At 45.3% G+C, this 26634-nt stretch overlaps 1 protein-coding gene across 2 annotated transcripts; it reads right to left on the bottom strand.

Annotated features, from left to right (window-relative positions):
- On the bottom strand, nucleotides 1-25171 carry fhl3a (four and a half LIM domains 3a). 2 transcript variants are annotated; one of them, XM_076160854.1, is made up of 6 exons: nucleotides 24980-25171; nucleotides 5022-5194; nucleotides 4097-4271; nucleotides 1871-2040; nucleotides 1592-1778; nucleotides 1-1459 (listed from the first exon to the last, which is right to left on the bottom strand). In XM_076160854.1, the coding sequence occupies exons 2-6, from the start codon at nucleotides 5175-5177 to the stop codon at nucleotides 1308-1310; spliced, it is 840 nt and encodes a 279-aa protein (XP_076016969.1). In that variant the 5' UTR covers nucleotides 5178-5194; nucleotides 24980-25171; the 3' UTR covers nucleotides 1-1307. The 2 variants fall into 2 exon arrangements, with proteins under 2 accessions (XP_076016969.1, XP_076016970.1); XM_076160855.1 differs by lacking the exon at nucleotides 24980-25171 and adding an exon at nucleotides 9282-9544.
- Between the last annotated feature and the right edge of the window lie 1463 nt (nucleotides 25172-26634).

A 26634-nucleotide genomic window follows, 5' to 3' on the forward strand; every position in this document is an offset into this window, starting at 1 on the left:
TAAGTCAACGGATATTTATTCATTTATTTAATAAGACTTCACAAATAAATCTAATCACTGTAGCATTCATCATCTTGATTTACAGGGAGCTCATTCTGACGTTGCCCCTGTTCTTCCATCTTTAACCGCACATTCGCCAACTCTGACTTACCAGCATCAAAGCTGAAACAATGAAATCATAGGTATATTTGAATATTCTTTCACATACACGTGACAAAGTAACAATAACAAACGCTAACAGTGTTACCAGCAACAAACTCATGGCAGATGAAGACACACACACACACACACACCACCAGCACTACACAGGGTAATGCGCTCAGTTCCACCGACATGCTGGCTCTCGGAACAATCGTGATACAAATATTTATTACAAAGAAAATAAAAGACAGAAACAAGATGAAACTTTAAGTAACATAAGTGTCATTGCAACGTTTAAAAAAAAGAACAACAAAAAAGCAAATAAAGGACAAACAAAGTGGTCTGTGTCTCACGTGTACAGTCTTTGAATTGTGTTTTCATGTGCACGTAACAAAAATATCTTATCCATAGTGCAAATGACTTTATTGATCATGACCAACATAAAGTATCAGCAACAGTTCTTTCTCTAATTTTGAAATTGTCTTTTTCTAGAATTGGTGTCTAATTAGAATCACTTTATACAGCGACATCGCCACCTCTTTCAAGTCATTATGCGACTTGTTCGAGCTGCGCCAAGTGAGACGGATACAGTCTGGAGAGATAACTGACACGTGAGGAAAGGCAACATTCAAAAATGCATAAAACTGCAGTAATAAGAGCATTTATAACAGTAACAGTAACAGTAAAAAAAAAAAAGACTCAGACTCCAGACTCAGAAGCACGCCGTGTACTGATTCAGGGCTCTGAGTCTGCGTTTCAGAGCCTCGCTTCACGTCTGGAGTGGAAACTTATGAAGCGCGAGGCACGTTTGTGTTGCAAAGTGACTCGCATTTTGCTTTTCTTTGGTTGAATAGTTCTGAAAACATACGTCATAGTATCCTTAAGGCATTCCATAAAGCTTGTTTCACATAATTATTACCTTGTAGGTTACAGAAGGAATCTTTATTGTGGATTTGTCCAAACAATACAGCAACAAGAAAGGGACGCTGAGCAACTCAACTGGGATCTCTTTCGTGTGTATGTGGGGGAGTGTGCGGCTGTTCTGTGTACATTTATTGAAAAATGACCTGAGAGGCAGCATTTGTTGGCCTGTGAGAACTTCCTTGGTAACGTAGGGAGAGGAGAAGGTGATTCTGGAGGAAGACGCGTGGATACAGACGCGCGCTCTATCGGTTGCTGTTGCAGTCGCGGCACAGGATTCGCTCTCCGTCGGGGAAGAAGCCGGCGCCCACCAGTGAAACGGAGCACTGGGAGCAGGTGAAGCACGGCTGATGCCACTGGCGATCCTCGAATGAGATGTACTTTCCTCCTCCAAATCCTGGGACAGAAGAGAGAGACAGAGATAATAACCAACACTTGTAATGAAATCTTAAAGTCATACTTTTGTATTCCAGCTCATATGAGGCGTTTCTTTATTCGAACCCATGAATATTTAAACTCTGCTCCACACCTGTGATGGGTTTGTCGCAGGCCTCGCACTTCTTGGCGTACAAGCTGCCGAAACACTTGAGGCAGTACGGGCTGTCGTCTCTGGAGGTGAAGTGCTGCCCCGCCAGCTGCATCTTACAGCCGGTGCACACAAAACACTCCTTGTGCCACGGCTCGTCCCGATAGGTCACGCCACCTTTAGCCAGGGTCTTTAAAAAAGAGGTCAAAGGTCAATTAAAAAGCCCTATTGCTCTCATTGTACTAAGACGGTTACAGTAGCGATTAGTTTGTTTCCCCTGACCTTTTTACAGCGTGTGCAGCGTGGAGCGAACTTGTCCTCGTAGCAGGCCACACAGTAGTGTTCATCCTTGTCGGGGATGAAGGACTTGGAGCCGATGGGCTGCTCGCAGCTGTGGCAGATGAAGCAGCCCTCGTGCCAGGTGGAGCCACCGTACTCCAGCTTCCTCGTTCCTAGTTGAGAGAAAGACAGAGGTTAGGAAGAGAACGATACAGGATTCAGAGGCAGAGCGGCGAGCTGAAAAGAGGAGGTGAGGACTTTTCTTCCTCATCTTTTACCCTCGTAACGTTTTTAAGGCCGTTATGGGCCTTTTAACGGTAATTTTATTGAACTATGAAATTATACACTTGCGCTGCATGCTGGCGAATAAAACTCATTCTGTTTTGCTCTGATGTATTTTATTTACAATCATAACACCACAGTCCCGCACTTCTCATTTCCAACTGGTGGAAACTGGCAGCGGGCCTCGCACAAGAGAGGAAGATGTCATTTTCTCCTCTGCGCTCCCAACGAGTCCACAGCCAGTCAGAGCCTCACTGTTGAACACTTTCTTAACCTTAATGGTTTGTTAATTCCTTGTTGTTTTGCCAGTGAAACAGTGTTTTTGTTGCTATTTGCAGATTTCCAACATTCCGCTGCTTCAGACTCTGTGGCTGAGGTGTTTTCTGATCAAAAACTGTTCCACTTTCCTTGACACACTGAGTGGGGAAAAAAATCCTAAGGAAAAAACGATCTCATCTCATCTCATATATGGAATGGAATTTTCTATAGTGGCTGAAGCAGGAATATAAAAACATATGGGCTGAGACTAGCAACTCAACAAAAACTGAAAGGGTGAATGCATGAAGTCATAGCTTTGATTCAACTTCACAGGCATTTCAAGATCTTTCCAGAGCATTTGTAAGTTTATATTAACAAGAAAAAAGGTGTCAAATACAGTAGAATGGAGTAGAATCTCTCTCTACACCGTTCTCATGCCTCTAAATGGTCACTGTTTCAGTGGATAGAGCTCATTTCTGCAGCTCTGCCCTGCATGTCCTGATGTGAACGACGTCAAATCTTACCGAGATGCTGTGTGAAGGAAACATTTCTGTTAGGCGATAACTCGAGCGCAGACTGAAACCTATTATGTGAGAAAACGCGGCGCTTCATTTTCTGAATGGCTGTCACAGACACCTGAGAGCGTCACAACAAGTCTGTCAGATCAATCCTGCCAGCCAGCGCAGCCTATAAGGAATCCATTTACACAGCTTTGGTATAGAGTTGCTCATCTCTTCTCGTCCCCAACTTAAAGCACTTAAGCTTAGCATGCAGTTATTAAACAAAGATAAGTGTCTCCTGCGCACACGTTTGAGGGAAGGGATCTAATATTCACACTTTCATCTACAGTCTGCAGTGAGTCAGAACCTGCACAGCAACCCTCAGGAGTGTGTGTGTGTGTGTGTGTGTGTGTGTGTGTGTGTTTGTGTGTGTGAGGTATACAATTAAAGCCCCACAAAGATTTGGGGACCTACCAGGGAGATATTTTTGATCTGCTCAGCCTCTTTCACAGTTACGACTTCTGATGGTGATACATGTGCAACCCTCACAAGAAGAAATCAAAGGTCCCACAACAGAAACAAAGGGAAAGTTTCTGCTTCACGTCGGCTCTGTTGGCCGCAGCACAGGCGCTGAAATAATGGACTTGCTTATCTCTTGTTATCATCAGACTGCTGGCAGCGTGCCAGCCCTGGGGATTGGCTTACAGACAACAAGTCAAGCAGACTGGCAATTACTCTGTCACATTGAGTTTTGGCTGCAGCTCGGGCTCAGACTCCACAGTCTCTCTCTCTCTCTCTCTGACTCTCTCTCTCTTTTTTTGTCTAAATTCCTTTTCCTTTTGTATCTGCTCGATCTTTATCTCTACACCGTTCATTTCTTCTCTGCTTCTTGGGCTTCGCCATCGTTGTTGTCAGAGCTTGTTTGCCTGCGTTTGTGTTGCTACGTGGAAAATAATATTCAGGAGCCATTGCAAATGAAATGACACTAATGCATTGTGGGTGAGTGGAGCAGTTTACTGTCTAAAGTGATGTGAAAGTCCCGCAGCTGCTTTCATACGTTTGAGTTTTTTGGTTTGTTTTATTTGTCTAAACCAGTTACGGATTAAAAAAGGTAACATTCTAGTCAAATACTGCTTTTCTCATCACTTAAAACAAACTAAAACAACAGCGTTCTTGTTTCAACGTGTACCTGGCATGACGATCTTGTCGCAGGCTACGCATTTGGAGGAGAACTCGTTGCAGTAGCATTCGTTGCAGAGCAGCGCCTCGTCCTGGCTGGTGAAGGGCTCGTCTGCCAGCGAGCGGTCGCAGCGGAAGCAGCGGAAACAGTGCTCGTGGTAATGCCTGTCCTCGTAGAAGAGCTCCTGTAACAAGAGGAGACGACACAGACACTGGAGGTCATTACACACACAGAGCGGATGTGCACGTCTCCAGGGCATCCAGCCAAGAGTCCATTCCTTCTTTATTTACTGCGCCCGGCCTGTGAGAGTGGTGAAAAGTCACTGGCCTCTTATCCCAGCAAAACTAGTTAACTACTGTAGCTCGTCACATTGTTTAAACTCGGCTGAGCAGCTTAAATGATCCACTTCGTGTTTGTTTTTTCCATTAGGAGAAGATTAAAATTGAACTTGGTTGAGGCAAACAGGGAGACGTTCGCTCATGCTGCATTTTTGCGATCTGAGACTAAATTAGGCTGTTGGCTTGTGTGGACTTAGAGGAAATTGCCTGTATAATTGCCTGTTAAATTAGCCTTTACTGTCACTTGTCATAGAAAATATATAGGATATGCCTCATTTCACATGTATGATGCATCATTAACGTGACAAAACTCCACTTTGACCTATCCAAAGGCCCTTTCACAGCAGAAACTGGATTAAAGATGAATTATAGCAGATTCTTAATGTGTTTAAACCCCTCATGTGTGGAATGCGTGAGATAATATGATGGATTCATATGGAAAAGTAGTAAAGATTCTTGTCGTTGTTGAATGAGCTTTATCCTTTAATCCTTCACTCCTTATAAATGGTGCATGTTTCTCTTTGGATTGAAATTCTTCCTCACTCTGCTTGCTTGTGCATGCCGCGTGCCTGATCATGTCAAAATGGAGGCCTTACCCTGGCGTCATGGGCGATCAGCTCTTTGCACTCGTCACACGTGTTGGAGAACAGGGTGTCGTAACACGGGATGCAGTAGGGGTTGTCATCTGACTGGATGTACTTCCGGCCGTACAGGGACTCTTTGCAGTTGTCGCAGTCAAAGCGGTCGGCCATTGTGGCGAGCGGTGAGCCTGAGACATGGAGAGAGAAAGTACAACAGGTCCAAATGAGGACAAGAGATGAAGACAGGGAGAAAATGGAGTAACCTTGAGGAGACACTCTGAACTAAGGCTGCCAATATTTACGTTGTAAATACTTGGGCTTGAGCAGCGATGGATGTGAGCGCAAACAAGACACGGAAACTAAGTGGGGGCGAGTGAATAAGAGTCAAAGTGTCAAAGACAAAGTGCCTGTTAACTTTTACTGCTGTGTGATGAAATGTGCGGTGCGTAGAGGGAGCTGTCACTTTGCTTCAGCCTATAACTGCTCAACTCCATCCTGACGCCGTCGCCCACGACAACCCGGCAAGAGGAGAATAACAAAGATTTCCATGTTTCCACTTTCATTCCGGGGTCCATTTTGTATTTTTTTTTGGCGATGCCTTAAAGTCCCTTGCTGCAGCATCACTCTGCACACTGAGTGAAAACAGACCATTTTAGGTAGCTAACTTAACATTTTGCCACCTGTTTCTCATAAAAGCAGCAACGCCATCACAACATAGTGAGGACTTTGGGAGATCAGGAAATGAAAAATGCCCACATCCACGCCAGCCTGCGATCGCCCAGATGTGTCAGGCCTCAGCTGTCAACAAACAGGGACCGCAAAACCCACAGCTGCTGACCAAAAACTCTCGCTTCACACACTTGTACACTTACTGTATGTGTATGTATAACTACTTACTGCAGACCACCAACAGATACAGGAAGTGAGTGAAGTGTACGTGTGTGTGTGCGTGGCCAAAAACGAGAGACGTGCGACTGCTGAGTCATGCGAGTGTCAGCAGCTGCACTGTCTGGTCACATGGTTTACACTGTTTGATAGCCTGCTTGATCATGACTGAGCACACAACAGAGTGACAGAATAATATTGTGGGAGCATTATGGCAACAATATCAGGTTGCCAAAACATGAGCGCATGGCTGGAGGAGAGCCTGGTGAGAAGTGATACGGCCCTCTGGCAGAGCGCTGGCTATTCATTCCCACCACCCAGCAATAATAATCATCTCTGATATAATAATCAATCAAACATCAAGCCGGGCCTGTGCTTCCTGTTTTGCACGCAACGCACACATTAAAAAAACATCAAACCGTGCAGAAACAGCGTGAAAAATAGCAAGCTCAAATCACAGAGGATTCATCATCAAAGAAGACATTCATCTGAGACGCTCGTGTTTCATCTGTCTCGCTCCTCCGCGAGACAAAAGCTCTTGATGAGTTTGGTGAGAAAGTGGAGATCTAACAGACCTCACCTGCCCCGTGATGGGGTTTGACTTACGCCGCACGCCTTCCCCACTGCGAGGAGGCGTGTTTAAGGCTCCTTCACTGACTTTATGGCATACATTAGAAAGTGTGCATACAGTGTGAGACAGGCCTGCGGCGATGTGTGTATACTGGCTCACATCAATAGGTCACTGTATCTCTTTATCTAATGCCGGAATGGACGTCTGTTTTAGTATCTGGTGTCTGGGATTATAATATCCATCTGGAAGTAATGGCAAAATGTCAGAATAAGCAGCTGCGTCTGGCCTGCGTAATGTATGGATAGGAGGTCAACTTGAACGGTTGCTTTTTATTATCGACGTCTTTACGTTAGACACAAGAATCCATCAGTATTCCAGAAGTGTTGCCATCGGCCCATAACCGCAAGATTAGATCAACAAAGTATAGAGCTGGGACGGAGCTGCGTGCCCTTAGCGTTATCTGCAGTGCCAGGCAGGTATGCGCTGCCTTCGCTTGCCAGGTAGGGAGAACGAGACGGGGCACGACTCGCAGACACGGAGAGCGAAACGCAGTGACGTCTGATGTCAGCTTTAATTTCCAAAGCAAATCGGGCAGCTGTTTACCGCCCCCTCCCTTCCCCCCCCGCCCACGTCATCCATATCATCCACGCTAGAAAGTAGGTCATAAATAGTTCTTCGGACTGATGAAAAGGCATATTCTCTGTGACAGCTCTACAAATAATCAAACCCAGGTCTCTAACTATCCCATAGGCAGCTGTCATTGTGCGTGGATCATCAGCGGCGTTCCCGTGGCAGCTCTGTTTCCCCGCTGCTAAAGTCCCATGCAGCCTTGGCCGCTATCCCTCAATACAAGTGTATTTATGGTCTCCAGAGGGATGTGGGGTTGACCTAGAATAACTAGGCCAGCATTCAGGTAAGATTAAGTAACTGAGAGCTCACTAAAGCACAGAGGGGAACTTTATACTCTCTTGCAAAGATTCATCGTCCTGATACATAAATATGAATTACTATGGAAGGGAAAACAGGTTGTTTGGACTCTACAGGTCTTATAATGTTGCACTTTCACCGTCTCTTTCTGAAAGGGCCATGACGTCAGTGCGCTGACCTCCGGAGCTCTGGACAAAGCCCTCTGTCCAACATCCACAGTCCCAGAGCTGCAGTCTCAAAGAGAGCGAGCGTGATATTAAAAAAGAAAGAGAAGAAAGATCTGATTCACAGCGTAGTTCACTCCAGAGGCTAGTTCTCACAGGGCTTTGGACCAACTACGTGCCACGATTCCCGGCATTGGTCCATCTCCTTCATCTTCCGGACCCAGTGACTAAGAACCCCACTCCGGGTGAATAACGTTCCCAAATTCCAGAGCTGTGACTGAGTTTTCAGGCCCCTGGGAAAGAACGAGTGGGCTTCAATGGAAATCACCACAACCTCCGCACTGGACAAAGGGCCAGAAATATTATAGCGAGGTTTATTATAGAATCATCGAGGAAAGTAGGGATCTCTGTTTAATATGGGCAAGAGCGCATTCCATTCTCTATAACTGAGCTAAGGGAGCTCATCTGGGAGCGACGCAGTGAAATATATATCCAGATACACTAAATACTGTTATATAGGTCAGACTGAACGACTGCAGAAATTCTCTTCTCTCATTCTCGGTTATGCAGTCCATCCATCTAAAGTAAGGTATCTCAACTACAGCTAGATTGCAGGCAGATAGATTTGGTTTGCATAGTTGTGCTCCCCGGATGATGAGTCCTAACAAATTGGTGACACTAACATGAAAGAAATTTAGGATGACTCTTTACTGACCTGCTCCCCTTTCCTTTAGTGCCAAAATTTGTACAAAATAAACATCCAGATCCTTTCAGTTTCAGTCCCTCTGTGAGTTTTCCCCCTCGTGTCGTCCTCGGCCCAAAATGGCACCTTGTCAAATATGATATCACCTAATAGAATAGGCTCATTGCCATAATAAATTGCTGCAAACATTAACGTTCCCAAGAGAATATGACTGTTTTGGTTTGGATGACCCTGTGGCCTTTCCACAAGCACCACCCTTAGGATAAACGCTACATGTTGGGTCCTAATCACTGGAAAGGCTCTAAGAATAGCAGAATCCTCACTCATCCTGGCCAACACGTTCATACTGTGAGGTCTTTTCACTTTTACTCTTGTTTTTGCATGTCAGTCTGTAAGATAGCAGAGGAACACAGAGGATACTTTCTGCTAGACATCACAACCATCGCCAAGGGCATATAGAGGAAGGTTCAGGGCCGGTAGAGAGATGCCACAGAGCAGCAGACTGTATGCTGTTGCTGGGTAACGTAGTCATGGTTGGTTACTAGAGGGCCAGTAGATCTATAGTAAGTCTGTTAATCCGCAATCCAAACTTTGCTTTATGCTCTGCTGGATTCAAAATGAACAAACCCCGCACCTCCTACTGAGAAAGAGAGCTGGCAACTCTTCATCACTTTGTTGCAGCCTATTAGAAGAATCTTCAAGGTGCAGATGAATTCATTATCGCAACTTGTGATCAACCCAAATGTACGATCTCATCTTGATTAGTCACCAAAAAACCATTACTGGTGTGTTGTGACATTGCCACATCTACAAAAGCCCGGAAGCGCGGAAGTGGTGCAACTGTTTCCGCCCTGATAAGAAGGCACGGCCAGCGGTAGAAATAGCGTCACTGTCTGCAAAGGATGACTTGGCAGAAGATTTTGACTAGGTTCCTCATCTTGCCAAGTGGGAAATGGTACAAAGGCTTAGGCTTTACTACAGCGCCGTCTACAAGCATCACAGTTAGGAAGAAACCTTATTATTACCGGGGTAATGGTTGCATCTGTTCGGTCATGTCCACTGTGATCTTATTACGTCCAAGTGGAGTCACCTTTAAACTCTCTGGGTCTCAGAGAAAGAAAGTACATCCACACACCGGTGCAAAGGAAAGAGTGTGTTCCTGAGCAGCACACACCACGACTCCATTTCCTTTCATGCAGGTCCCAGAGAGAGTGATGAAAGAATGAGCGATAAATCAAACAACCAGGATATGAAAAAGAAAAAGAAAAAAGAAAGAAGGCGACATTTAGCGGCAAACGAGCGCTGGACCAGGATCCTAAACCGACGACAAGTCTTCAATCAAATTAGAGGAAAAGTGAAAAAGCTTTGGTTGGGATAAACACATACCATCACATCGCGCTCTGTCTGCTAACTGGACATCTTCCAGACACAGTAAAGCTCTTTGGCTGGCGTGGAGACAGAGTTAGGGGGGGAGAAAAACACAGCGCTGGACACTTAACTATATCATTTGAGGGCCCGGTTAAGCATATCAAAAATAAAGCACAATGTCAAAAACACACTTTAGAAACGTTAATTCGTGCCACAGTCCAATGGCCGCTTGAAAGGATCTTGATGGAGATTTCCTCTGATCTTATTTATTCCAGAGCCTCATGAGCGTGGAGGACTTTCCATTTGGTAACTCATGCAAAATAGCAACGGCATGAATTGCACAAGACTTTCTCAATGGTCCAGAACTTATGTTTATGTCACATTGTCAGACGGATTACACTCACATTACTCTTCAAGGGACCGGCAACCCCTGGGTTCAAGTCCTTCAGGAGAAACTTGCAGATCCGCATATTCTGGAATACTCCATCACTCCACAAAGCATCATCCTGACTACGTGTGTGTGTGTGGGCCATCGTTTAAAAGCATCAAGATCCACTTAGGTGATCATTGTAGGCTATTCTGATGATAATAAAAGAGGAGGAGTTCGGCATTCCTATATATTTATTCTGTATTTGGTCTCATCAGCTTCTATGTTCAGTTTGCTGTTCCTGCTAACTTTCGCAAAACATCAGATAAGTGATGTCTAGGAATCGAAAGGACAGAGAGAACCCCATGAATCTTATCGCAGGAAGAGGAGGAAATTGCTCATGAAGGCGAGATGATAACATATAACAGTCTCATTCATAAACAGATGGATTTGTTTAAATAAAATAACAAGTACTGGTGAAGGAAATACCAAATAAATTCAGCTCTTAATTTGAATGTTAATGAGGGATTCTGCCTGATCCTTGAGTCCAAAGATCACTTTGCTAGATTGCATTGTCTAGATAGTTCAATATTATGAGATTTACTGCGGCTCTGAGTCAGACACCATGCCGGGAAACCAGAAGTGCAACTGTCTTCTAGCTTTTAAGATGTTGAGCAAGCTGTGGTCATCTGAGTTTTGACTATGGGGTCATCTTGGAGCCGTGTTCGACTGCTATTGGTAAACAAAAAGAGTCTGTCTTCCCTCTGTTAGAGGAGGAGAACCTGGGCCACCCACATTCTCAGACAATAAACCAGAGAATGTCATTTTACTGACCTTCTTTTGACATCAGTGAATTGGTTTTGGCAGGGCGGGGTGAGGTAGAGGAGGCGCGGGGGTGTGCGGAGCCGCTCCTCTGTGGGAGTCTGGGTCAAGACTTGAGGATAGAGTGGAGGCTGCAGGACCAGACACAGGAAAGCTAACCTGTTATTGTCCCTGAGCGTTTAAATACTGCCTGGTGTGCAGTGGGAGGGACAGAGGGCTCAAATGAAAGCCAACATCATAAACAGAGCGGTGGGAAATGACTACCTGCAGGAGAAAATGTCACCGCCGCCTTTGTAATTTGTTCCCTCTTGGCAGCGTTTAATGACCATGCAGGTGTGAGGATATGCATTGACGGCTTTTAATATTAGCCTTGATTTCTGCACTACGGCTGGATAACAGACAGCCACGGGTGAACAGCAGCTGACCTCAAACAAATCCACTGGCTGTGTTTGGTAAAAAAAGACTTAACGTAGTGATTTAAACGTGCTCCAAAGAAAAACAAAGCAAAGCACAGCTTCCACTGACGTATGTTTTTTTATACTAAAAACACACATTTGTCATCATCTGACGTTTACTTGGCACGTTGAGGCGAGCGGCAAGCGAGCCAGGGAGCCTACCAGTTCAAATGAGTGACAACACTATAAAGGATGGCACAGCTAAAAATGCATTTGTCATATCACGTCCTTCCCCCTTCGTAATCCTCTCTCAATCCCAATGTTCCATAATATTCCAGCGGCAGCAAACAATAACATCGCAATTACTCTAAATCATACAGTACTGCCTTAACCGCCATGAGGAAAAGGTTGGAACTTGGGAATGAATCTGAATGTATTTTTACATCACTGTGTGCGGATGGTCAAACGACTACATTTTTGGCCTACATTTGTCTTCCTTTGAAGGAAAAAAAAAAAATGCTGCCATACATTAGTGTTTCACATCTGGTTTGCATTGGGGAAACTATGCAGTCAACTCCTGTGTGCCAACGGAGGTTTTAGCGAGTCACAGCCTGGAGAACGCATGATAGTCCGTCTTTTCTTGCTCCGCGCTGGTATTTGCCGCTAACTGTTTAGGTGAGAGAGGGAAAGCTATGGAGAGAGAGAGAGAGGGAGAGAGAGAGAGAGAGAGAGAGAGAGAGAGAGAGAGAGAAAGGCTTGATGCTCTGCTAGCTGATCATTAGATACGCATGAGGTGGTGAGACAACAGGAAGGTAAGGAATGCAGAGACAATGGAGATAAAAATGGAGAAAATTCAACAAAATCATTCAAAGCCGCTGCCTGTTGCTCAGCATTGAACCATCACAGAAATTAGAATACAGTGAGTATTTAGTGATTACAAAGAAAATGTAAATCAGAAAAAAGGAACAGTTTAGACGCGTCGTTCCTAAACAGCATAATGTCATAAAGTGCGACAAGCAGCAACCGAAATCGCGAAAGAGCCAAAACAAAAGTCGATCTCTGCAGCCAGGGATGAAGCAGACCAGTTAGCAGGTAACACGTGTCACAGGTGGGCACCCTGGGGCCTCCGTATGCTTTAAAAGACACAAGACGAAACCATGAAAGAGGATGAATCCCCACGGCGTGTTTTTGCTCTCAAAGTCTGCGGTGTGCTGGGGTCCGAACAGTTCTCAAACTGTTTAATATTGTTGAATGAGGTTGTTCAAAGTCCTGCGTGCAGCTGTATGAGAAGCTGAGTATATTATTTCTCTTCGAACAAACAAACATCTTATCCCAGGAACCCCTTGCATCTAAGTTTCCCATGGGCACATCTGTACCCAGCATGGTTATCTTTGTCGCTGCCCTGTGATCAGAGACACAGGGCATCCCTTTGAAAACCGAAACCCCTACTATCAACTCCCCAACAAGGACGACCTACACATTGTTTGAATAAATATATTCAATTTTACACAGGGCTCAGTCCAGTTTGCATTGAGATCCGAGCATTAGTTGCACCGTGCTTTGTCAGGTCAGGACACTTTCCCTTGTTTATTGTGCGATCCAGTCCAGCGGTTTGCGAGGCCGGAGGGGAAACAGGACGAGCCCTGCTGATGCAACATCTGCAGTGTCAAAACAGGAATCTTATTTTCGTCTGCGTCTCTGCGCCTGTACCGGACAGACACAGCAATCTCTCACAAGTCACCACAATGGAAAATTGCCTCTGGACCATTCCTCCAAATAAGATAAACTCACTTAAGACCTTGGGGCCAGCAGATATGGACTCGGCTTACACAGATCCCAATAAGGATTTGATATATGTGTGTTTGGGTTGTTGCTAGGGAGGTTTGGACCATACAATCTGATCACCCAGGACTTTGAGGATGCTTTTGTTCGTGTCCCCCTGGTATATTCATAACTTTAACTTTGCTGGCTTTGCAGTCGACTTTTCTCCTTTTTTGTCTCTGCGCTGTGGCTTTGTGTCCCTGAAGCAGACGTCTCAAACCGTCTCAAACATGACATCACACCACAGGATTCACTCATCGGCTGCTTCTCTGCTTGTGGTTTTGCTAACCAGTGAAATCAGTGGCGAGTGACGATTGGCTGGACTGAAACCCTGCAGCGTCTCGTCTACGTCAAATTTTCACCTTTGGTTGAACGGCTAAACAACTAACTCTAACTCCTGTATAAGAATACTGTAATGTCTTATTTGAGCTTCTCTCTTGCTCATCCACACTCATCAAAACAGGACCAAAGCATATTCTAGTAGAGATACAAGCAGGAAAACATGATCTTATCCTGTCTTTTCACATTAGTTGATTCCTTCTCTGACAGAGAAATTCAAGCCGGGCTGGTTTCACTGCTATCCACCACTGATTCACATTTCTGCTTACCAAATTAACTAATTATACAGTATGTCCTGTATATTTTAAAACCCGCTGGTTAGAAGTAACTGCAAAGATCATTTTAAGTAGAAAAAGCCTAGTAAGCATGTGGATAATGACTGCATCAGCATTTTGTCTTGACATCAGAATGTGTCTTCACCACTGCTGTTTACACACTTCTCCAGCTTCATGGCTATTAGTAACCCACAAGGGCCAAAAACCAAGGGTAACAGTGATCCAGAGAAGACCGGCCGACTCCTGACGATCGGTCATTCCCAGGTGGTCTCCTAATGTTGCTGAGTAGTCACAAATAGCCAGGGCATCAAGGAGCTGGCCGAAGGTTTCAAGGGCCGCACACTCAGCAATCAAAGCACAGCACGCGCAACTGCAAGCAATTACTCGGAACTCATTGGGACTTGCGGCTCGTGGCTGCAGTGATGGCACCTGACCCTGAGGTTAATGCCCAGACGAGGAGTGTGTTTTCCTTTCAAATCATACCCTGCAAAATCCCCACATATGAATATTCAGGGTGTTGTTATAAGCAGGTGGATGTTTCCAATTTGTCCAAAGGGTCGTCCATGGCTATTATATATTATAAGCTGTGAGAACACCCACATTCTGCACAAACAGCTGTGCAAATGATCTTACACAACTGCAACAAACCAAACTGCTCTTACCACAAATCACCTCTCTCTCTCTCTCTCTCTCTCTCTCCCTCCTTATCCCACTCTGTAACCGTTAGAGGATGGTTTCATATGTGAAGAAAAGGCATTACGCTGGCTCAGAATAGCGGAAGGGAGGGAGGGAGGGGAGGGGGGATCGACCGGGATGAAAATCTTAGAAGTCATTTCCAGTATATGCAACCATTTTTCCTTTCTCAGGCACATCTCCCTGGCAACGTGCAAACAGTGCCCTCATTCCGCAGGACCATAAAACTTTTGGCAGTGACGTCGAGCTCTCGCTTCATCCTGCACAGTGTTCACAGAGGCCAGAACACAATGTCAGAATTAACAACTTCAAATATTGAAACCATCAGGAAAGTCTGGCGTTTTGTCATCACATCACAAATGAATCATGCAGGACAATTTTAGAACTTGCTGACGATTTCTTTACTGCTTCTCTACAAAGCTAGTGTCTGATCTCGATCTGTGTATTTTCAATCCTCCACACTGTAAAAGTCTACTGGTGATCCAGAAATAGATGTGACAGAGAGGGACGACCCATGATGCATCTCTGTTCACCATTTTCCTGTGTCCTCTTCCTTTTTTTTCTGGAATTTGCTCCAAGATGTTGGGTTCATTTCCTACCGGGCAATGACCCCTTTCACCAGTCTGAAGCTGACAACAATGAGGAGTCTAATTTAGTATGAACACACACTGTGCTTCTTCCTGCTACCCCAAACAGAGCCATCTCTGGGACTTCTCAGAACGATGGTCACACACATACGCAAACACAGAGTCACAATGAAAAACAGGCATGTAATGTCTAAACACGCAGACAGGAAAGACAGACAGACAGACAGACAGACAGACAGACAGACAGACAGACAGACAGACAGACAGACAGACAGACAGACAGACAGACAGACAGACAGACAGACAGACAGACACGCACGCACACACACACACACACACACACACACACACACACACACACACACAGGCATCCACATACAGATGCATGCACTCACGCATCTGAACACACAAATGCAAACCTGAGGGTAGATAGAGGGCTCAACAACATAATAAACACAGCAGCCAAACTGGGGGAGGGGGGGTTGGGGGTTGGTGGGCAATGGGAGAGCAGACACACCGAGCAGCTGCATACACACACCCTCAGTTTGTTCTAGTCGTTTTGTGGGGACTTCCCGTCGAGCGTAATTACTGCTCGTACTCACAGTCCGTGGCTTTTCTGCTCGCGTATATGCCGCAGATAAGATCAAACAATTTGATGTGTTTAGGAAATGAGCTTCAAACAAAGTGGGAAGATCGTGGTAATAACAATCCAAACACACTGAGCACACCATGAATTTGAACCAGACTGACACACTGCGACCGACTGCTGCCAAGCCGTAGCCGTCAGTCCTCCGCAGAAGACGAGAGGATGGAAGCTTTACTTATTGAAACAATGATGTCATCGTTGGTGAGGCTGCTGGGGAGGAAGAGCTTAGCCGCAGCAGACGACAAGAAGCAGTTTCCGACTGTTTCGGAGGAATTTTCCGTGATAATTTCACATAAAAGTGAAGACAAAGACAAAAGGGGACGACTCTTTCTTGACCCAGTTTTTATTAACCCTCCATGGGCTCCACCTTCTTTCCCTCCTCCCCTTCTTGTCATTCTCCCTGTTTGGTTTGACCTTCACGTAGGAGTGAACCGCTCGTCTACTGGACGCCGTGGCAGCTCATTTTTGTGTGGAGGAACCCAAACGCACAGCTGATGAATTGCTTCAAAATCAGTAGGTGCACGTAGGAGGGGTGCACCAGCGGAGGGCAGTGACCCGGGGGCCGTTTCTTTTGCTTTTGCCATACCTACAGCAGAATGTCCCGGCTCCAAAATGCAGCAAGGCAGGCCGTGTGGCTGGAATGAGCTCACTTCAAAGGTGTCCATAAATCATGCTGCCATGTATCTCCACCCTCCACACTCCCCCCAGTCCCCCTGTTCTCCCTCTGCTGTCCTCCAGTTCATGCTCACGTCTTTCACCACCGTGCCTCCACTGACAGCGAACCAAACTGTTCCGTTTACTTCTTCTTCCTTCTCCGTTTTGCGCACTGCCAACACATTCTTTCGAAGCTTTCTCATCCACCCACGCTGTCAGGATGCATGACTTTGATTGTGTAGTAACCTAGCAGTGAGCAGGTCATGTTAACTAAATCATAGCAAAAGAATGGGGGAGTGGCAAGCTGTAAACATTTACTGACCTTAAACTGATTAGCATTGATATCAAGGAAAAGTAATAATCCTCTCTTTGCGAGACGACGGATCTCTGTAGATTTGTGCGGCGTCTGTGAACTGAGTTGCAAGTTCAGAAACCCTATAGCGAGTTTCTCGACTTTGCCAGAACAGAGCTGCAATCCGTCAGGTCCTTATCTCCACGTGTCACATGCTGGGATCTCTTTATCATGCAGCCATGCAAAACACCATTCATCTTCCCCACCTAATTCATTACAAGTGATAAAATGCAAAGTCCCAGCGCCGGTTGTTAAATGAAGCGACAACGTGAGCGCAGGTGCTTTGGTAAACACTGATAGCGTGGTTGAATTATGCTGCTTTCCGAGCACACCTGCCTATCGCTTTCAATCTTTTAACCGCAATCCTCCACTCTCGCCTGACCTCGTTCTCTGCTTCATCGCGCTTCTTCGTTTCCTACGCAGAGCGATTCTTGGCTTGTAAGGATGCAGGAGCGGCGCCGAAGGGAAAACAGACACAAACAAAGAAAGCGCGAAAGCCCAGCTGAAAGCAGGAGGTTCTTGTCACGGCTCTGTGGCCTCGTCATTGATCAAGTGAAGTGTAAATACATGTCACGTGTTGTATAAATGAACAGGGTATATGCCTCTGCTTTGATTAGTGGACTGGAGAGATCGGCTGGCACCACATGAAGGAGATGAAGGTTAAAAGCTACGTGGCACAAACTTGGCATTCACACACATGCGATGCTGTGCAGATAGAAGTGAAATACCCTCCAACCCATCATCAGGAGTACGATGCGGTGTGACCAGTGACCAGCACCACGCACGACTCCACACACTACAGGCTGCTCGCTTTCTTCCATTCATTCTTCAGCAATCATTAAACAGTTTCCACTCACCAGTGTTGAGAAAGCGTGCGATGGGATGAGGGATGGGGGTATTTAAAGAGGGGGGTTGAATACTTCCACGGTGAAGTCATGGTGCTTGTGTCATTGGCCCTCTGCTGTGCTTTGCTCACTGTCTGGCCCCCATTTTACCCATTGATCTAATTTCCATTGCCAGCATTGGATGTGGTTCCGTTTGAAGCTGGATGTTTAGGTCCATTAAGGCACCGACCCAATTGCTAACGTATGGTGGACTTTAGAAAAACATTAAGCACAAACAATTTGTGATGTTTGCCAGAGACTCTTGAGATGAATGGGGAGAATGTGTAGAATATACAGTTTTATAGCGAGTTCAATGAGGTGGGAAAGTGTATGACCCTGTTTACACCTGGCATTAATGTCTTTATCCTGGCTGTGGCCAAGCATGAGCTGGATTTAATTAACATTTGGCATTAAAACGTCTCTCCAATTATATGCATCAGAATCTCAATCCTCCTCCCATGTGAGATCACTTAAAAACTCATTTGCCCATTCACAAGCATCTTGAAAAAGCTATGTTTGGTTGTTTATCACTGTGGGAGCTCTGTGCTGCCAGTTTGCACCGATCGTTGTCTTTACTGGTGCTTACCTGGTTTCCCTGCATGCGGTTTGGCTGTCTGCATACAGTTGTATCATTGTGTTGGATTCTAGCAGTAAGTAGGTTCTATGGGGTCTAAACTGGCTCATCAGGGCTCCAACATTACAACGAAGCCTTACTTTTATTTTAGGGCTTTGTTTCTAACATACGCATCAGACTCACAGGACAATTCTGATCAGTCCATCAGAATTTTGTCCGGTCAAAAGTCAATTTCGGATTTGATATGATTCACTTCATGTTGTGTTGAATTCTGCCGTGAGGTTTGGATTCAAAACACTTTAGTATGTGTTGGGCCGAATGGGACCAGAACAGCACTCTTTACAGGTTCAAGTCACGTTCATAGCTTTGGGTCCGATTCAAGCATTGTGGTAAAAGGAACTACACTATGTATTTATTACCTAGTTTATAGCAGTCACTTAAAAGGGACTCTACAATTTACTTCAAACATCTCTTAGTAGAGTAAGAGCAGAAGAAAGTGCTAGAACTTTCTGGGGTGAATGTTAGGACTGTTGGACCATAATACAAATGTAAATCTGTTTGGTTTCTATCTAGAGAAGCTTCCAAAACCAGATTATTATACTAAATAACATTCAAAGCAAAACAACAACAGCAACGCTCCTCTCTGATGCTGGTGGTCTGCCATCCATCTGGTAATTGTGTTGGATGTTGCTCTGATCTCCCTCTGGACTGAGTTACGTCCAATTACTACAAACATCCTGCGCTCAATGTGATCAGCACGTTGTGAACATTCTGTCAAACAAAGCGATACCTCAGCGAAACGATCTCACCGCACCACTTTCAAGAACTTCCATCACACAAGGTGAGCGAGAGCCTGACGTGGGATCGCTGGGAGAGTCACAACATGTCGTTCCTCTTGTGTACATCTGTTGCTGTAAGAGTAAATAGTGGCTGGAATTTTTTGCCAACTAATACAAACCTTTCCACGCTGGAGTCAGGGAGAGGTGGTACACACAGTGAGCAAACTATACACAGCACGGGCTTACATTCGTCTTTGATTAAGCCTTTCCGTGACAGCTCATTGACAGACGGGCCCACGGGCTATAATGGTGCGCCGGGGCCACTCCTCTCTGCATCTCACCCCTTCATTCCCTGTCTTCACTTTGACTAAAGGAGCCAAGAAATCCCTCCTTAGCTCTCTGTAACTCATCCCTGTCGTAAATCACCGTCATCTTCTCGTCGAAGAGCTGGCGTCCTTTTATAGCCACGCCAAGGACACTTTCTCCCATTTATGGCTCCTGCAAGGCGCCCTGTGCGAGGGCCGGCCAGTATCCCATGAAGGTGAAAGAACACAGGGAGGCTCTGAAGGCCAAGAGGCATCCTGTCTGCTTCCTCCTCCTTCCTCTTTAAGGCTACACGGTACACCGACACCCTTACAAATTAGTGCCATCCTGTGCCCGATTCAGTGCCAAGCGCACTTCTCTGAGGTGCGTCTGTTATATACAGCTCGATTTATGCACCAGTGACTGACACAAATCAACACCTCGGCGCATGCGGCAAATCTGGCTTGCCTCAGCCTGTCTCCTTCCGAGACTTTTGTCTCGTCAACCCGAGCTATAGAGGCGAAAAGTGGGAACGTGAGACAAAGTGTGTTCACGCCTGTAAACACTCGAGAGCAGAAGATATACAGAAAGAATGATGATGAGAGAGAAAGAGAGAGAGAGATAGAGAGTGAGAGAGAGAGAGAGAGAGAGGTGGGAGAAGGGGGAGAACGCATCGTAAAGGATTCAGTGTAAGGAGCTGCATTCTTCATCACTTACTAGTTTCATCATGCAGCGCAGGCTTTTTGCCACTGTTGACTTTGAGAGGGGACTGCTCTTGCTCGCAGCTACCATCTAAATAAACAGTCTTAAATTTAACAGTGAGAAGAAAACACATATCTTATCTGATCAACGGGCAACTTTTCACACAGTCCAACAAGTCTCGTCCTCCAGGGTCAATGTTGGAAGTCAGTCAAGTTGGCTATGACTGAGGAAAGTGCCGACAAGAAAACACAATTGCACATTTGCGTACACAACGTACACACACAACGTACACACGTGCACGACGCACACACACAGCAATGCGTCGACATTGACTCTCACGACTATGATGTCACGCTCGTTAGGGTTCATTCTTTGCACATGTGGAACCGACCCGATTAAGTGTTGGGGAAGCAATCAGCACTAATGCACTGGGGAAGCTTTGTTGGCGTGGTAGCAAACTTAAGTTTACTGGCCTTATAAAGACACCACAACCACAGCAGCGGAGCAAAGGTGGAAACACAGAAGTGGCGCGGTGGAACAAACAACACACACCGAGCCAACGCTAAATGACCTCTGCGAGACATCTGGTATGTTAGCATGTTGCGTGGAGGAGAAATGCTTTGTTAATAGCCCCTCTGTCTCTCTCTCCATCTCTCTCTCTCTCTGTCTCTCTCTGTCTCTCTGGGGTCTGCAGTGTTTTTAAAGGTGGCACTTTGAGCCTCGGGCATTGTTGCCTTGTTTGAGGCCTGTTGTGTATCACCGTGTGGTTCAGGACTGCATGCCACATGGCCTCAAAGTATCGTCCAATTAAGCTAGTGTGCCCGGTATGCAAGAACATCCAAATATGGGCAGGATGATGATGCCGTTAGTCCAATAGAAAGCTGCTCAGTCATTTACATGCAGGCGGACGGTTGCTGTTAAAAGTCTTAAAGCTTTCGTAGAATAAACCCGGCGATGTCACTCATCTGAACTGTTTTGGTGTTGAAATACTTCTAGAATCTAATACGAGGGAATAAAATAAACAATCATTCAAAAGTGTAACAATTCTGGCAGAAGCCCTGCAAATTACAGGAGCGGTCGTTCCCTCAATGGAGATATTAGGCCGTGAAAGATGGTTTTCATCCCGCAGTTGAAGATGTGGCATGATGTTCTGAAGAGTAAGCCTTGTCTCTCCACTGTGTCATCCCTCTTAGCGCTGTAACAGGCTGAAATTACACACCCCACATTCTTTTCCACCAGCGCCTCTGTTAACCATAGGTTATCCTGTGATTTAGCCATTAGCCACAGCCCAACATAACCATTACTTACTGTATATGAATTCATAATACACATCACATTACCAGTTGTATAAAAACCGCTGCAATTTGTCTGCAGTCTTTCAGTTTGTGCTTCACTCAGTCCTCTTACAAATTCTCCCCCTCTGCCTGCTGCTTGATGTGACTTGCTTGCTTAGTTTTGGAACCCAGTCAGCTGACAAAATATGCCCAGCTGTCATCTTTGTTTATGGAGTCTCATTTATTCTCTATGTGGAAATGTTCTGTTTACCCAAGGAATTGTCTGTATTGGTGCCAATCTATTGAGCAATTCTACAGAGATATGCAAGTTTAGGCAAAGGACAATGACGAGGATCAGGTAACGTATATAATCGCATATACCCCAGAACGAGCCGAGGTGGGTTAGTCACATGATGGAGGCGTCTGCGTGTCTTGCATCATCGCATTCCTTTCATCACATCTGATGAATTGTACTTGCTGCACACCTTTTGTTGGAGCGTGACATAACCCTCCTCCCTTACGGCGAGGGTGCAGGGAGACAGTCATGGCTGACTAACGCGCTCCCTCAGCACAAGTTCACAACATTGCGTAGCTGTGATGATGAAGCTGTGAATCGACGGCGTCCGCGTACCCAAAACATCTGTTTTACGTGAGACAATGCATGAGAAACAGCACGAAGACACCAGGGGGAAATTTATGAGGCAGAAAATAGAGTAGACCAGGTGAGAGGTGGTGCGAGGCAAATCACAGCAGCATTCTTTCGGAAAACACATCATTACTTTGTATTATGCTAGTCGGTATGTAGTTATGAATTATCTGTGATTCTGTGGATGTAATTTGGCATTTCCTTTGAAAACATTTCTTTTGTGTATAGCAGGTAAGTGCTACTTCCAGACCTGTAATTATATACCCCTAGGAATGTAATTACCCCATTAGCAGAGTCAGTTACCCTTTCGTCTGCTTAGCCGCCTATATAAAAGTTTATATTCTCTTGACATAAAGTCACACATGGAGTGAACGTTCGGTCAGAGGCTGAGAGGGAAGAGCGCGAGAATGAGGCAAGACAGGATGACTGGATTGTGAGGGGGGCATGTAACCTCCCACGGGGGCCTCTGGCTCAGAGGATCAAGTTTCAGACGTTTACCAACAAAGCGGCCATGGAGGAAGTCTTGTGCCCCTCACAATAACACCGCAGCACCTGGCCATCCCTACGCAGGAAACCTGAGGTCACTTCCCCCCATTCAGGGAATGCAGACACACTCCTGCTGCCAGCCACGCGCCCCCACCACTGATTGAAAAGGTAGCCGACTACCGAGCCAGGGACAAAGAGAAAGGCCCACAGCAGAGCCGGTAGCACTTCCAGCTATGATCACTTCGCCATGTTTCATTGATAAAAGTTCTCATATGTATGAGTGTGTGATCCAGGCAGCCCAACATTAATAGCGAGCTGAAAATGTCCCAGTTCTGTATTTTTACCCTCATGTGTGACGCAGATGTTGTGCTTTCTGATCTGAATCATATGAAGACGTAGTTTACAGAATGGATCCATAAGCAGAGCCCTGGATCAAAACCTTCAGATTGTAAACATTTTGGCGAGGACTAGTCTTCATCATTCTCTACCTCATCTATAAACAAAAAACAACATTCAAATTCATCAATTAGTCTGGGATGTTGATGAGCCGGCTGCTAGACTGTAGCCTGGGTCACATGGTTAACTGGTAAACAGCTGTAGGCCGTCAGGAGCAAAACAATCTAAATTCTGCTCTGTAACCACCTGCAAACACTTGACCGCCGACTCGCCGTCATCATCGCTAGCCTGGTTTCTGAAGATGCCAACGCATAAAAGCCCAGCCGCAAAAACCGGGCCGGGTCACTGAGCTGCTGCTTGGAGCTGGCGCCGGTCCAACCAGCACGCGGGCCTAACCTTTGGAAAACACTGAGACCTCCAAAGAATGTGACCGTGGTCAAGGCTAGCTGGGGCTCTGCCGCCGCAGCACAGAAGTGAATGAGAGAGAGAGAGGAAGAGGAGTAAAATGGCAAACAAATACATTACAGCGCTCAGAGGCTTTTTCAAGGCAAACGTCCTGAATGTTTCAATGAGACAGATTGAGTGGCTTTGAGCTGTTAGGGGTTTATTTTTCCTTGTTGAGGTGACAGAGACCAACTTGTCACTTGTAGAAAGAGCATTGAAAAGAGGAGTGTAGGAGTGATTCCTGCTGCAATCTACAGATCTGACCCTATCTTTCACCAGAGGAGATGAGATGTGGGGCCTTTTCTTTTTTTACACCATTAATCTATCATTCTTAACCAAATCTGACTAAATGACTGCAACACTGACTGGATGTTGCAGTTGTGAGTGAGTTTTGGAGGTCAAGTCAATAAATAGAACTGTGTTAATATTGCTTTCAGTAGATCTGCAGGATTTAACAGGGATTAACTGAAACGGGGAGTTAAGTGAAATCTGAAAGTTGCAGTTGTTTCCGTCATTTACCTCAGACTCTTATTTGTAACTCCAGCGAAGGATAATCCTCAGTCCTTCATCTTTTTATGTTTCCAACCTCCCTGACAGCTGAAGTCACATTTTATAACCCAACGAGACAAACCTGCCAGAACACATGAAACGTCAGCAGTGCCCTCAGTTCACATGACGCCTAACAACCAACCAGCCCAAAAAAACAACAACTAATCACCTTAAAGATGCTACTTCTACCATGTGTCATGATGATGCATGCCTCAAACAAACTCCACAGCACCGGCACGGGCACACCCTCGCCAGATCCCACTTCCTGCTGCTGGGGTAAGGACATGTTCAGCCTGAGGGACTTTGCTCTCTGACACTCAGCTGGGAGCTTCTGTCACAAAACAGTTGTTCCTTCGTCCAGAGCAGTTGAACAGAACGCCTCACACAGTCCAGCTTCCATGTGTGCATTAGTGAAGAGACTTTAAGAGAGCCTGAGCCGGTTTGAGACTGTGATTTGATTTTAAGAAAAGTAGAAGAGGAGAATGAATTATATACAAAGGCCAAACATTTCCAGACTCCCTCACTTGTGACAGGAAGTGGTCCCTCTTCTGTCAAGAGTTTTACTTTCCATGCTTCTCCCCAGGCGGCGTGTTTGACGAGGGTGTGAAGTATTAAGGCTTGTCACATTGTCAAGCCCCTGCCTGCTCTCATCTGCTCAGTCTAAGAGTTTAATCTGACCACGCACACACTCCACAGACTGTCAGCACTATGATCCCAATGTATTAAATATTACATTTAGTCTAAAAATGTATTACTACCATACAAAAATACCCTGTAGTGCTACTGCTATATCTCATAGTACCACCACAAACTACTAATACTATTAGTACTACTACTACTGATAATAATACCTTAATAGTTTTTGGTAAGTGTATACTTTTATCTTAATGACTACTGCTACTACTACAATTTTAATTAATTAAATGATGCATTCACAGACCATAATTACCATGCCAAATATCCCGGAGTACTATTACAGTACTACTACAGCTGCTACCATCACTATCATCACTATGGCTACTACTTTTACAACTACTACAACTCCTCCTGTTACAAATAATAATAGTTATTGTAAATATTTGAGTTGTTTTGTGTAAGTTTGATCAAAAAGCAAAAACTTTTTACTCTCCTATTATTACTATTAACCCACTAATATCCAATTTTACTGCCAAAGTTACAGGTTTCATTGATTCTCATTCATTTCCCTTTAAACACCAATGATGTTTAACTACACCACTAAACAAACACCTTCCCAAGTATGTTCCGTCATAAATCACGTCTATAACAAGACTTTACATTGTTTGATGAGCGCAGAAAAGTTTTTAAAAAGTCGGTAATAGTATGAGAAGGCAGCGTCTGGTTCCTACCGGAGGTGTTGCGGTGCGAGCTGACAGTGGAAGCCGCCTCCCTCTCTCTCAGGCCGGGCACAGATCAGCGCGCGGCTCGCTACTCCAGCTGTGGAACTTTGACGTGTTCGCTTCTCGCAGTAGTCACATCAAGACGCTCTGCTGCGCCGCGGAGACTGATGCAGTTTACCGGCTACTTTTGTCCAACTACTGAGGAAGTTACTGTGAGTCACAAGATCCCGCCCCCCCCCTACCCGAAAACGCACACACTCACCCAAAAAAATTCCTCCCTCCCTCTGCAACAACTTCAAACAGTCCAGCAGGAGTGGATGAGCCTCTGCCTCTGTGTCAGGACATCAAAATACAGAGAGATGAATGGCTTATTAAGCTCCACAGCTCCAACTCGCTACAATTAAGTTTGCAGTTTATCTTTGACTCTATAGACTGATGACAAAACACCAGCCTGCTCTCTTCTCGGAGAAAAGGGAGTTTATGGTTCTCCAGAATAAGACTTTGATCTTAATTGGATCCTTATTTTGAAGGGGTGGACAACATGTCTGCACTTCTTCTAATGAAACATTTATCAATCCTCTTTTCATTCACCCTTCAATTGATCCACCTATCAATGCATCAGTCAAAACATGGGTTAAGTCAAACATCAGTCCATCCGTTTGATCAATCGCCTTTTTATAGCAGAATAAAAATACCAAGTCTGGGAGAAGAGAACTCAGCAGGGTTCTTAAAGTTTGTTTTATGGGTGCAAACAATCTTTATTAGCACGTTATCAAGACATAACTTGCCTGAAGAAGAGCCAGAGCTCAGTGTGCGTGTGTGCGTGTGTGTGTGTGTGGCTGTGTGGCTGTTTGTGTCTGTGTGTGTGTGTGTTCAATGCATCCAACCGAAAACATGTTCGTCATCCGCCCTGAGTTCACCTCTGTTGATCTGCGATCAGCACTAAAATTGGATAAATGAACACGGAGTCATGTTGGTATATTTAAAGATCCACCACTGGTGACTTATAAAGAGCTATTACAGCCAATTTACATTCAAGAAGAAGAGGAGTCACACTTTATTGAATAGTCTGAAATCAAGTTCCAGATGGTCCCAAAACAGGAAAGGCAGCACACTGATTAGATTTAGATTTGAGATTCATTGGAGGTCAATTTGAAGAAGAATGTTGTGTTTGGATGAGCTCTTGATCCTACACAGCAGGGTAAAGGTCAGAAAAGGATCCAACACGTGTTCAGGTTTCATTTCCCATTTTCTCTCCAGTCATGTTGTTCCACTTTTGCGTGACTCAGCACGTGGGAGCAAGCGCTAATCTGGATGTACCCAGCTGTTGTTTGTCTGACGTGGAAGGATTCGCACACCTGAGTCACGACGTGTTAATCAGCACGGCGCCCGCGTCACGATTAAGGCCGTGCTGTTGACACAAGCGCGGCCCTGTGTGATAGATAGGATTGTTCTGGGGTTCTTGGCGTTCGGAACGCTGAGCCTAGGTTTCCAGTGCCCAGCTCACCCTGGTGTTTCCAGCCTTATCAGCTGGAGCACAAACCAGGCTATACATTAACCTGAGGCTTGAAACAATATTTTTAGACCATAGGCATTATTTTACACTGCTATTCTTTATAATGAACCAGGTTCATGCCAAATAATACAGGGTTTCCCCAATATTA

The sequence above is a fragment of the Genypterus blacodes genome, unplaced genomic scaffold, assembly GCF_046128005.1.
Source record: "Genypterus blacodes isolate CSIRO-AG114 ecotype Tasmania unplaced genomic scaffold, CSIRO-AGI_Gbla_v1 ptg000107l_1, whole genome shotgun sequence".
Lineage (NCBI taxonomy): Eukaryota > Metazoa > Chordata > Actinopteri > Ophidiiformes > Ophidiidae > Genypterus > Genypterus blacodes.

Bases quoted from the DNA above. Each gene is read 5' to 3' on its own strand.
- fhl3a (XM_076160854.1), bottom strand. From the start codon at position 5,177: ATGGCCGACCGCTTTGACTGCGACAACTGCAAAGAGTCCCTGTACGGC. The intron at 2,041-4,096 runs GTACACGTTGAA...TCTCTCAACTAG, and splicing joins CGACAAGATCGTCATGCCAG to GAACGAGGAAGCTGGAGTAC. The intron at 1,779-1,870 runs GTCAGGGGAAAC...TCTTTTTTAAAG, and splicing joins GCTGCACACGCTGTAAAAAG to ACCCTGGCTAAAGGTGGCGT.